The 12953-nt window shown below is 43.7% G+C and overlaps 1 protein-coding gene across 1 annotated transcript in view; it reads left to right on the forward strand.

The window, feature by feature from the left end:
• The first annotated feature begins 11530 nt into the window (after positions 1-11530).
• The window catches only part of LOC106601383 (ubiquitin carboxyl-terminal hydrolase 43), a 93310-nt gene continuing 91887 nt past the window's right edge, over positions 11531-12953 (forward strand). The window contains exon 1 of the mRNA XM_045715187.1: positions 11531-12498. Coding sequence (XP_045571143.1) covers positions 11878-12498 — 621 coding nt within the window. The 5' untranslated portion in view covers positions 11531-11877. The remainder of the gene's footprint in view (positions 12499-12953) is intronic.

The raw sequence follows: 12953 nt of genomic DNA on the forward strand, positions 1-12953 counted from the left end.
CACGTCCTGACCAAACTACAATAACAAATAACCCCAATTACTGGTCAGGACGTGACAGTACCCCCCCCCCAAAGGTGCAGACCCCGGATGCACCTCACACAAATAACCAAAAATAACCCCAAAACAAAATAAATCCCAAAACTACATGGGAGGGAAGGGAGGGTGGCCACCGTCACCGACTCTGGGAGCTCCGGACCGTAGGGCGACTCTCCTGGTTCCGGACAGTGGGCCGTCTCTCCTGGTTCCGGACAGTGGGCCGTCTCTCCTGGTTCCGGACAGTGGGCCGTCTCTCCTGGTTCCGGACACTCTGGACGAGGCACTGTTACCGGACACTCTGGACGAGGCACTGTTACCGGAAGTTCTGGACGAGGCACTGTTGCCGGAAGTTCGGGACGAGGCACTGTTGCCGGAAGTTCTGGACGAGGCACTGTTGCCGGAAGTTCTGGACGAGGTACTGTCGTCGGAAGCTCGGGACTGGGCTGACGCACTGAAAGCCTGATGCGTGGGGCTGGTAGTGGAGGTACCAGACTGGCGACACGCACCTCAGGGCTAGTGCGGGGAGCAGGAACAGGACGAGTTGGACTGGGCTGACGCACTGGAAGCCTGGTGCTGGTTTAGGAGATGCCAGACTACGCACCTCAGGGTCAGCACGAGAAGCAGGAACTGGATACACCGGGACATGGGTAAGCACTGGAGGACTGGAGAGCACCTCTTGCACAACCCGTCCTGGCTGGATGGAAATAGCAGCCCTGCACGAGCGGAGTGCTGGTACAGGGCGAACTGGGCTGTGCAGAGGCCTGATGGTTTTACCAAAGGACTGATCTCTGTCTCCCTGTGCCTCTGATCCAGCAGGGCGGCGATAGTGTGAAGATTAAAAGCTTATTCAATTAGCCACCTACCGAGACCTGCTGAGCCAATCAGGCGCATATAAGGCCTGTGTTCACATTGGAGTGCTGCCAGGAGAGGGTCTCAGGGCTGCCCATGCAGGGGGAACAACAATGTCTTAGAATGGGTGGAGCACTGTCTCCTCTCTTTCCTGGCTATTCTTCAATGAACATGCTGTTCCTCAAATAGTTCTTGAACAATGGTATCATGGAGGGAAAAAGCTTAGATTACTAGAGCACAAGTACTGTAACATCAACATTGCACACGGAGACCCAACACTGGGATTTTTAGACCACTGTTTTTAAGTTTCAAAATTCATTTTGAAGGGTTCTATATTACGGATTTGTCTGTTCACTTTCAATTATATGGGGATCAGTTTAAGATCCAGCTATGTTTTGTTGATCTAGATATTTCAGTGACGACATGGTGTCCTATTGTCCTACACCTCTTCTGTCTTTTTACACATCCATCTGCAGGAATTGCTGTGTTCTGACTGTCCTCAGGTTTCATCTTCTGGCCTGAAATGTCATTGTTGCAACAAAAAATGACTTGGCTCAACATTGCTTTCTCTTTAACAGCCAGTACTATCAAAATAAAGACAATGGGCACTAAAATTGACACTCAGAAAATCACAGTGAGAATGTCCCTGACACATTACTACCAATCATATGTGTCTTTACCTCTTCATCCTGGTTGGGACATTTTTTTAAATTGAACCTTTATTTAACTAGGCAAGTCACTTAAGAACAAATTCTTATTTACAATGATGGCCTAGGAACAGTGGGTTAACTGCCTTGTCAGGGGCAGAACAACAGATTTTTTCCTTGTCAGCCCAGGGATTCAATATAGCAACCTTTCAGTTACTGGCCCAACGCTCTAACCACTAGGCTACCTGCAGCAACAATCTTCTTCCACTGAGGTCTGTCTTTGCCCACAGTCCCATGTCAGTCATAACAAGCAGGGAGCTCATTCATTAGGATTTGTGCTGACACTGTGTTCATAAAATCTGCCGAATTAAAAACAATTCAGTGAACCACCCTTCAAAATACTGCCCTCTGCAGGAAATGGGGGAAAAAAAGAAATCAACACAGGCATTTGGCACAAAAGGTCTGCATAAAGAGGTGTGTATTAGGCTATACCAAATACTTGGACAGAGGAAGTTAATCTTTGGTGTGAGACATTTTAAAGAGAGAGTGGGTCTTGTATCTTCGATGTTGGTCATATTTCTCCTGACGATGCGATTCTAGAGGTCAACTGCAGCTTTTCACTAAATACGCTCTTTCATTAAGGTGCCAAAGGTCATGCATGACCATGACAGGATAATTACTTTATTCCCTCATTTGTCATCATGGCAAAGAAGCCTGCGGTCCAGCTCACATGGTCATGAATGGGTGTCTTCCACACAGATGAGGGATCTGAGACGGATGTGACCCCAATAAAGACCCCTACACTGAACAGTGGCTGCCCTTGCATGACCACTTTTATTGAGGTGTCAAGGGGCACTGAGTCACAACACATTATGCAAAACTCCAACAGAGAAGAGCATTCCACTGGTGATATAAGAATAGCTATGAACTCAGCCATAAGGATAAGGTATTATATAATGTCACTACCTGCTTCATTCTGGGTCTTGGAGGAGCCATAGAAGGAGAAGCGGAGGAGAGTGTGCTTGCCTGGATGGTGGAGAGTAATGAAAGCGCTATATAAATTAAATGTATTATATTCCGTTTCTGTCAAACTTATCACACATTTCACGCTGCTGCATGAGTTATTGGCCAAAATCATGAGAGAAAATTGAGTCCACTGAAAGGTTTGAAACATTGTAATCTCTCCCTCAATATGGGTCAAACGTTTTGTATGCGCATGCACAGAGGTGCTCCTGGGCCAAGCGTTGCTACCTGGAGGGCTATGAAAAAAGTTTAGTTGGCAATCAGTGTCGAAGCTAAAAAGTGAGAGTGCTTCGTAAACGTTTAAAATGTTTCACTTCTTGAGCTTGATGCAGTTATTGGTTATACTGGTACGTCCTTGCTAGCTAGCTAGACTTTAGTCATCTCTTCATCAATCGATCAGAAAAAAATCCAGAATAATATCACATAGCTGGTGGACCCTACAAAAACTCCATTCATTTTCCCAAGACTTCCGGGAACGCTTGTGAAGCAGGCTCCGCAGACCAGATCGTGGTTTGAGCAGTCAATGAGAGATGTAAAAAAAATCTTCCTATTTGTTAATTGTCTCGAAATCTAAAGGCACAACCTAGATTCGAGACAATGTCTTGTGCAGGTGAACATGTTATTACTCCAACCTCGCCAAAGTGACAAACTGACACATTTTCATTTTCGTCAAAAACAACTTTATATCGAAACTGTGCTTTTTGATCTGACGGATGCACATGCGTAGTTCGGCGCGAGATGACCGTTAGACCCAATGATGTGTGTATAAACCCTGGATTGCTAATGCTATGTATTGCCCATTGAGAGGCTTTGAAGCCACCGTCGGCATTGGCATTGGCATTACCCAGTAGGAGCAGTCCACCATAAGAATGAATGGAATTATATAGTATTTCAATTAAATGTTTAAAGGACAAAGTTACATGTATTTAAGTGTTTTCTTGTTGTAGTGGGGACTGTAACATTAGTACAAAAAAAGTACTTTAAGGAAAATGTTGTTATATTTATTTTTATTTCGTAGTTTTATGTTTAGCTAACATAATATAATTTTAAAGTATGCATTAAGGTGTCTGTACTAGAATAAATGTGTCAAAACTATTGAAGTCATTAAAAAATGAATTTCTATAGCTTCCAAAATGTTCTTTACAATGGAGGAGTAAGCACCCCCCCCCCCTCAGTCATCCAGAGTTTATATACATCATGTGATCAAAGATTTCTATTCGAGAGGCAGTTTCTACATATCTTCATACGTAACCAGTTTTGCTTTTAGTATGTCATTCTTTTATGGAGTTAATATATAATTTGGTGTTAGCAAAGGTGGAAGGATTGGCCTTCTCCCCCCAATGTCAAGTACCTGGTGACCCTTGGGGGTCACGATGATGGCAGGTACTAGCCATAGCAATAGTGTGTCAAACTTTGTGAAATACTGACATTTGACTCAGATCCTCTGTTATAATATAATAGTTACAAATAGTCGTATTCATACATTTTAACTGAATAACTGTGTGTCTGTAATTTCCATATAGTGGTATGGAATATAGAAAACAGAGAATCCATTTGTGGAACCCGGCCTCAGCCCACAGTGGTGGTCACTGCCTTACTCTGCAATACTCCAACACAAGCGACAACATCTTTCTATAGGCAGAATAGTATGTATATTTAAATAGCTATTTTTGTATACTTTTGTCTTGGCACACATTCTAATGAAATGTCACAACTAAAGGCCTATAAGGATATTGATCATCTCTTGTAGCGACACTCTCCCCATTTGGGAATGTAATTTTCCCCACATGATTAGGTCCACTGAATGTCAGACAGGGCAGCTGAAAACAATTGTGAAATGCATTTGGGTAATTACAATATCAGAAGAGTTTGTGATCATACCACATCCTTAAAAACATAGGTGCTGGGCTAATAAAGAATACTAGTAAATAAGAAGAAGGCCCACACACTGTTAAAGCTCCCAATTCACCGATTTATTGATGTTTTGATCCGAAATGGATCTTCGTCAGGTCATAAATCGGCTAAGATCCGTTTCGGATCGAAACGTTGTCAATAAATCTGTGAATTCGGAGCTTAAACAGAGTGCGGGCCTTCTTGTTCTATACAAATTATAATATCAGAACATACAGTGCAGTAACACATGGCTATACACAGGGCTCTATGCTGACCTTTCATACAAGGAGCACGTGTGCACCTAAGTTGAAAAATGTAGGCTGTATAGCCCTGATACATTTGTGAGAGTGCTATTTCCTCAGCATACTGCAGTTTGCAGCCTGAATAACTTGCTATTGCTTCATGGTACAGATCCCAGAGGAAGACTGGGCTCAGCTATACTATTTCTACTGTGGCACTAGTGGGGATATCCTGAAAGTCAATCTCAAGACCAAGCTTCTTAATGGGCCGTGGCCCAGTGAAACAGAAGTTCAACAAGGTGGCTTCAAAAAAGGAACACGGTAAGAGGAGTTTAATATCTGGCTTAGTTAGATAGACTGCAGTACAAACCTCAGAACTCTGCATGCATTGCCCCTTGTTGTCTACATGGGGTGAACACAATCTGTGATGAAGACAGGCAACATATTGTCGGCTCAGGAGATGGCACGTTCCCTCTGTTCGGGATCCTCATCCAACTTCAAACACATCAAGTGAGTCAAGTGTCTGGAATGGAGGTCTATTCACTTTTATAGTTATTCTCTCACTTCAGTAATCCTGTGTGCATCTTCCAAAAGCATCTAATACACCACTGTACTACTCAATGAATACTACCTGTATGTGTATTCTTTGGTTTCTAATCTTTGGCAGGAAGGTTCAGCTGGAAAGGGGTGACATCCATAGCGCCCTGTGGTGATGGTCACCAGTTCTTTGTGGGCACAGAAGTGACACAGATCTACTGTTTCAACAATACTGACTTCAAAGCGGAGTTCATCACCTGATCACCACCAGCCATAACAGCACCGTGAACGATGTGAGTGACACAACAGGCTAAAAGGTCACATAATATACGCCATCACATTCCATTTGTGTGCAGGGTCAGTCCCCTACTGAATGCAAATAGGGAACTGATTCTGCTTGACTGGCTGTTCATTTTAAAGCACATTTGCCTTTTTAAATGACACCAGTAGAGGGGGCTATACTATCATTTACTGTAAGTCATGTCCTGTGTCCTCCAAAGTAGAAATTGTTAAGCATGATATTTATCATAGTCATGGTCAATAGCTAGATCAATTCATTATGGGCTGATAATAAGTGCTTTAATTTAACATATATATCTTGACGTATATCTCACAGTGGCTCATCTGAGCTCTTTGCCACGTTCTGAGAATGACATCTGGATGTGGCATACGGAGACATCTAAAGAAGTGCTACATATCACTGTGCCCAACATGACCTGGCTGCAACGCTGTGGAATTCATGATTGACGGCAGGAGCATCATCAGTGGTGGATTTCCCATTCCATTTCTTAGCAGCAGAAACTCAGGGGCTTTCTATTATAAGCCCTGTCTGCTGTCTGGAAATGCAAATGCATTCCTCTGGTGGTGATTTAGTTGGGCAACAACAGTTGTGCCATTTTTAACTCGGATGAAAGAAAAACAATACTTTCTGTCACGCATTCATGTTTGTATTTCTCCCAGTCATTGACTTTTTGTGTTGTTTTCTTTCAGCCTGGAATGATGGTAAGATCTGTGGCTTCACTCCTGAGACTGGCAGGCTGATGATGACTGTGCACAACGCCCACAGCATGGGTGTGAGTGACAGCCATCGCCACCACCAGAGGCTGCAAGAGGATTGCCAGCGGAGAGGGGAGGGACAGGTAAAGATCAAGAAGATAAAGCACCATAGAGATAAAGATAAACAACAATGATGGAGGTAAAGAACCATGGAGATAAAGATAAACAACAATGATGGAGATAAAGAACCATGAGCATTACAAAGTACAAATAGGGTCGCCGTTGATAATGGCAGACCCTGGCCGTGACCCCACTTTCCGAGGGTGTCTCAAGGAGAGTTGGGATATGCAAAAATACACATTTCCAATTCACACATGCATATTAATACACACTTGTACATGCATGAAATAGGACAAATAAAGCACCAACCAAATGATATTATTATAGATACCTTTAGTTAGTGGGCATGAAACCACTGCACTGTGTTAGGGCCTACCAGATAAACAACGTTTTCAAAAACCACAAGCATTGCACGCCTTTGCTCATGTTTATTCATAACAGAATCTGGTTACAATGCTATTGATATGAAGAAAGGACTAATAGTTTAACAAATAGAATCAATTACTAACAGTGAAACAGTGAAAAAGTGAAACTGATAGTGAAACAAATTGAAGCAGCAGATAGTGTATACTCTGGTTAGAAGTGTCTGCTACCACCCTGAGGAGTACCAGATCATCACTAGTAGCACAGACAGAAAGGTACATCCACCACCACAGTAGGATATAGATGACTACCATAGTATTTATTTACAGTTATTACCATGAAATTTGAAACACAATGGATGAATGATCGCACAGTGAGTCGTGTGTGAGCGCCCTCTCCTTGCCACTGGTCATATTTTAGCGCCAGATGTCATAGTAGCGTAATGCAGTGACAATGACAGTGCATTGTATTCTCTGCTAAGGGATTGTTTATTCCCATAGCAGACGGCATAGCTATGACTCAGGCGACCAGATGGTCTCTGTCACCCACTTCATCTAGGATGATGTTTACTTCTTCACAGAGAAAACCTAATTGGAAAATTATCTCTCCTTGTTTAACTTAAAACATATATATTTCACTGGTGTAACAGAGCAATCCATTGAGTAGCACACTAACATCACATAAAATATTGTTCTTTTGAGGTATTCCACAGAGATCATTTCTCTTGAGGCTTGGTTTTCATAGTATTATAATGGAGTATTTCATGAGTACAATCCATATGTCTTCATGATGGAAGTGTGGACCTGATTTTTTAGGTTCAGGACTCTGGATCACACTGCAACACTTTCAAAGAAACACACTTTTCTCTTTATTTTTAACTGAGGGGGAGTGTTTTGTGTATAAATAGAATATAGTTTTTGCTGGCATAATTTCGTTACATCAATAGACTAGGTATCTCTAAACTCTACACTACTGGAGCACATGTTTTTTCATGAAAAGTGGTGCACACAATCACATAGGATGTAACATCTACACTTTTCCTGAGCTCCTTCTTTGTAGGTTAATTAACTTTTCAACAAGGGAAAATAGAAAGGCACCTGCATTTTAAAAGGGAAATGTGGTATTTGTGGTCTAAAAATAACTTCAAATAACAGTTGCAACGGGAGGCAGAGAAGCTAAGGAGACAGCTGCCAACCCCAGAGATGATTATGGTTCATTCCCACACACAACCATGTTTTAACCACTGCATTTTACTATTTGATAGACGGTCGCAGTTTCTATTTGCATACTGTGAAGGACTCATTAGGAGAAAGTCAAGGCTTTAGTTATAAATCTCCCAAAATGATTTACCAGCCAATAAATGCTGGCATGCACAATACATCTGCTTATCATTTTTTTAAACAGGAGGAGAGATTTTGACACAGACTTGCATTGATTAAAAAGTTTGAATAATGAATACTGGTCATTGTGAAAGACTGCATATTATAATCCTGGTTGAAAAATAATGAGCATGTCAAGTGTCAGTTGTGCAGAGGTGAGGACGGAGTCAGGCACAGGACACAGAACTGAGTAAAATAACATACTTTACTCTGGAAAATAATTAGCCAATAAATCCACGCAGGGATAACAAACCCTAACACAAAATGCTAACACAAAAACCAGGAAACAATCACGCACAAAACATAATGAGAACCAGAGGGTTAAATAGGGAAATAATAACGTAATGGGAACCAGGTGTGAACAATCAAGACATAACAAATGGAAAAAGAAACGTGGATTGGTGGCAGCTAAAAAGCCGGCGGCGACGATCACCGAACAAGGAGAGGCACCAACTTCGGCGGAAGTCGTGACTGAGTATGCGCTTTTGGAAACTGTTGGGTGGATTTTATACATTGTTATTGTATGCATTTTGCAGTTTAATGAGAGTTCTTCACACAACTATTCTACGATCCTTGTTTACTGCACATCAAGGCCTATAATATTTAACATACTGTCATAGGTGTCGTAAGGATTGGACCAAGGCGCAGCGGATAAAGTGCTCATCTTCTTAATTTATTAGAATTAACACTTAAACAAAAGACGAAACAGTCCCATAAGGTGCACAGACTATACAGGAAATAACCACCCACAAAACACAAGTGAAACAAACCTCAACTAAATATGGCCTCCAATTAGAGGCAACGACAACCAGCTCTCTCTAATTGGAGGTCCTACCAAAAACCAACATAGACCTAGATTTAAACATAGAAAACATAGAACCTAAACCAAAAAACACAGAAACACACAAAACAAACACCCCCTGCCACGCCCTGACCAAACTACAATGACAAATAACCCCTTTTACTGGTCAGGACGTGACAGTACCCCCCCCCAAAGGTGCAGACCCTGAATGCACCTCAAAAACAAAACCCCCACAAAAACAAACCCAAATTTAAAGGGAGGGAAGGGAGGGTGGCCACCGTCAACGACGGTCCCTGTGCTACACCCCCCTTCCCAATCCTCCCACTACGGAGGTGGCTCTGGCTCTGGGCATAGCTCCCGTTCAGAAGACTCTGGGCTGCGCGGCATCGCTGGAGGCCCCGGGCTGAGAGCGTTGCTGGAGACTCCGGGCTGAGGAGCATTGCTGGAGGCTCTGGGCTGAGGAGTGTCGCTGGAGGCTCTGGGCTGAGGAGCGGAGGGCGCACTGTGGGAAGAGTGCGCGGAGCCGGCACCGGACGTACTGGGCCATGGAGGCTTACTGGAGGTCTGGTGCTTGCGGCTAGCACAACCAGTCCTGGCTCGATGCTGATGCTAGCCCGGCAAGGGCAGAGCGCCGGCACAGGACGAACTGGGCTGTGCTGGGGAATGCGGGGTACCGTGCGTGGAGCAGGCGTAGGATATACTGGCCCCTGGATTCTCACTGGAGGTCTGACGCTTATAGCTAACATAACCCGTCCTGGCTCAATGCTGACTCTAGCCCGGCAAGGGCGAAGCGCTGGCACAGGACGAACTGGGCTGTGCTGGGGAATTGGGGTATCGTGCGTGGAGCAGGCGTAGGATATCCTGGGTCGAGGAGCCGCACTGGAGGCCAGATATGTTGAGCAGGCGCACTTTTACCTGGCTGCCGGCTAACTGTCGCACGACAACGTTGAGGAGCCTGTATCGACCGCACCGGACTGTGAGTGCGTATGGGCGACAGTGCGCATTACTCCATACTGCATTGCTTGCCCCTCTGTGCGCCTGCTCCGTCGTGCCCTTTCCGCCAGTCCCTCTCTCCGGAATCTAGCGTCGTACACCGCTCTTGATTCCTCGACTGGGTCTGGTTTCCTCCATGGCTCTCTCCGAAATGCCCGGGAAGTTAGGTCAGGGCTCCCCCCTGATCTAGCCAAACTCCCCTTATGCCACCCCCGCCCCCAATTTTTTGGGGAGGCTGCCCCTTCACCTTGAAAATTGGAGGATACAACGCCTCATAATACCGTCGTTCCCTCTTCGCTTCTTCCAGTTCCTCCTTCGGGCGCTGGTACTCCCCAGCCTGGCTCCAGGGTCCCTTTCCATCTAGGATTTCTTCCCACGTCCATGACTCCAGGTACCTCCTCTCACGCTGCTTGGTCCTTTTATGGTGGGTAGTTCTGTCACAAGGGTCGATGAATGGAGACCAAGACGCAGCGTGGATAGTACTCATTCTTAATTCTTTAATGAAGACACTTACAAAAAACAACAAAACGACCAACAACAGTCCCGTCAGGTACACTTAGACTAAACGGAAACAACTACCCACAAACCCCAAAGGAAAACAGGCTGCCTAAGTATGGCTTCCAATCAGAGACAACGAAAGACACCTGCCTCTGATTGGAAACCATACCAAGCATGGAAAACAACACATAGAAATAGAAAACTAGAACATTCCCACATAGAAACAGAAAACCCAAAAACCCACACAAAACAACCCCCTGCCACGCCCTGACCATTTTACTATCGCAAATGACCTCTTTACCTGGTCAGGACGTGACAACAGCAGTAATGTTACCCGGAAATGATTTGATATCGGCTGCATTGGACCTTTAAAGATCCCACTCCTATTAGTGTTCGCATTTCATTGCCTGAGTATAGATGAACAAGACATTATTTCACAAGGTCTCCATTTCTGCCAGGACATTCCCCAATGTATCAAATGATATTGTTGTTAATGTAAAAGGAATGCACTTATGCTTTTGCAAAGATAGTGGACTGTTTTTTTCCCCCAACCAACAAACTCCATAAAGTTCGCGTTTGAGATGAACCTGACTGAAATATGTCTGCTTATTTTCCATCATATCCTTCTATCTTGTTGTGTATGGTTGGTTACTGCTCTCTTCAGGTGAGCACCTCACCACTGCCCTTCATCCCAGTGGGTTGAAACAGCAGGGGTTCCCAAATATTGGGAAACCCACATAACCTACTTGAATAACGTCTACACATCATTCATCCATTTATGATTGGGTAATATGTGTGTGTTCTAAATGCAAAAACGTGTCCATGACTAATCCATATATTTAATATTAACAGAGAAAACATGGCAAAAAGAAAATATGACTGTTTCAACATTCAACCATGAAAAACTGATTGTTTTCATGAGAATAAAAGTTAAACCTGGAAACATCAACTTGATTGTTTTCATGAGAATAAAAGTTAAACCTGGAAATATCAACTTGATTGTTTTCATGAGAATAGAAGTTAAACCTGGAAACATCAACTTGTGAGTCAGCGTTTGTATAGCCTACTATGCCAGCCTAAACTACTTTGATGATACGGGGACTAGAATCAAAGTGGGAGGGAATAGTCACACACTACGCATATGAATACACGCCTCTTTCGAGGCGAAATTCGAAGCGATGGATAAGTGCGTGTGTACATGCCCTTAAAGGCTGCAAGTAGGAGGCAAGGAAAGGCGCAGGTAATGTTCAACATCGATGGAGCTCATGTAATTTGGTCAACAAGCATTAAGGGTTTCAGTAAGTGTTGAACTGTTTGACGTTTACCGGCTGCACGGAGTCGATGTGTGTTGATGTGCCATGGCTCCGCGATGGTTTCACCTCTGTGCGCTTGTGTTCTGTCCTCCTCACGGTATTCGGATGGGAAATCTCTGCAGAAAAGTGGCACACTGGCCTCGAAATTAATTCCAGAATTCTCCAACATCGGTAAAGTATTACAAAGATATGGATAAACACTGCAGAGTGAAGGATGAAGCCACGTCAAAGGCAACAAAGCGCAAGGAAAACAAACAGAAACATGGACGGCTTTTTCGAAAGAAATCATTGAAGTCGGTGGGGAGTTTTGTAAATAAAATTATCAAAACTTTTGGCACTTTTACCCACTTTGGAGACGTTGCAGTTCAGGGCGCAGAGGATGACGATGGAGGGTTTCGTGACGGGACACCTTGCACACTCAGTGCCAACTCAGGAAATATCAAAGAGGATGTCCAGGTCGCCGGGGATGATTCTGTTAAAAATATTTCGATAGCTTCTTCCCGTTGCTCGGTGAAAGAAAGGGTTTTATGGTGCTATGGTGGCAACATTCCAGGTGTTCTAGGCTTGAAAAATCACGGGAACACCTGTTTCATGAACGCCGTGGTCCAGTGCTTGAGCAACACTGACCTGCTCGCAGAGTATCTCGGGTTGGAACGGTACAAATTGGATTTGAGTCGAAGGAGAATTAATGGGATTGTTAAAAGTGAAGATACGCAGCATGCCAGAGGTGAAGTCACGGAGCAGTTGGCATCACTTGTTAGGGCACTCTGGACTCTGGAATACATCCCGCAACTGTCAGTGGAATTCAAGGTAGGCTATAGTTGGTTATTATTAAATGTAGTTGCTCTTATAACTGTGTACTAGCAATATACTTACTATGTAATAAACTCAGGACAAGCTATTATAGTACCAGAGAGCCAGGGGTGAAGATGACTGCTGTATTTCCATTTGCCCCTGCCCCTGTATACCTTGATTGCACCTTGATTGAAACCGCAACATAAAACAACTATGCTGCTGTCATTCCTAACATGATAAAAAACAATTTGTGTGACATTTGCCTAAAATATTGAAGGGATTAACAGAAAATGTTATCATATTGGTCAACAAGCATTTCACTGTTAGTCTACACCTGTTGTTTACGAAACATGCGACACATAACATTTGATTTGATTTTATATTCCAGAAATGCTGTCTGAAGCACAATCCATGACATTGGAGCTCATAAGATTTATTAGCCTGTAGGTAACCTGTTTATTTTTCTCCAG

This window comes from Salmo salar, chromosome ssa03 (assembly GCF_905237065.1).
Source record: "Salmo salar chromosome ssa03, Ssal_v3.1, whole genome shotgun sequence".
NCBI lineage: Eukaryota > Metazoa > Chordata > Actinopteri > Salmoniformes > Salmonidae > Salmo > Salmo salar.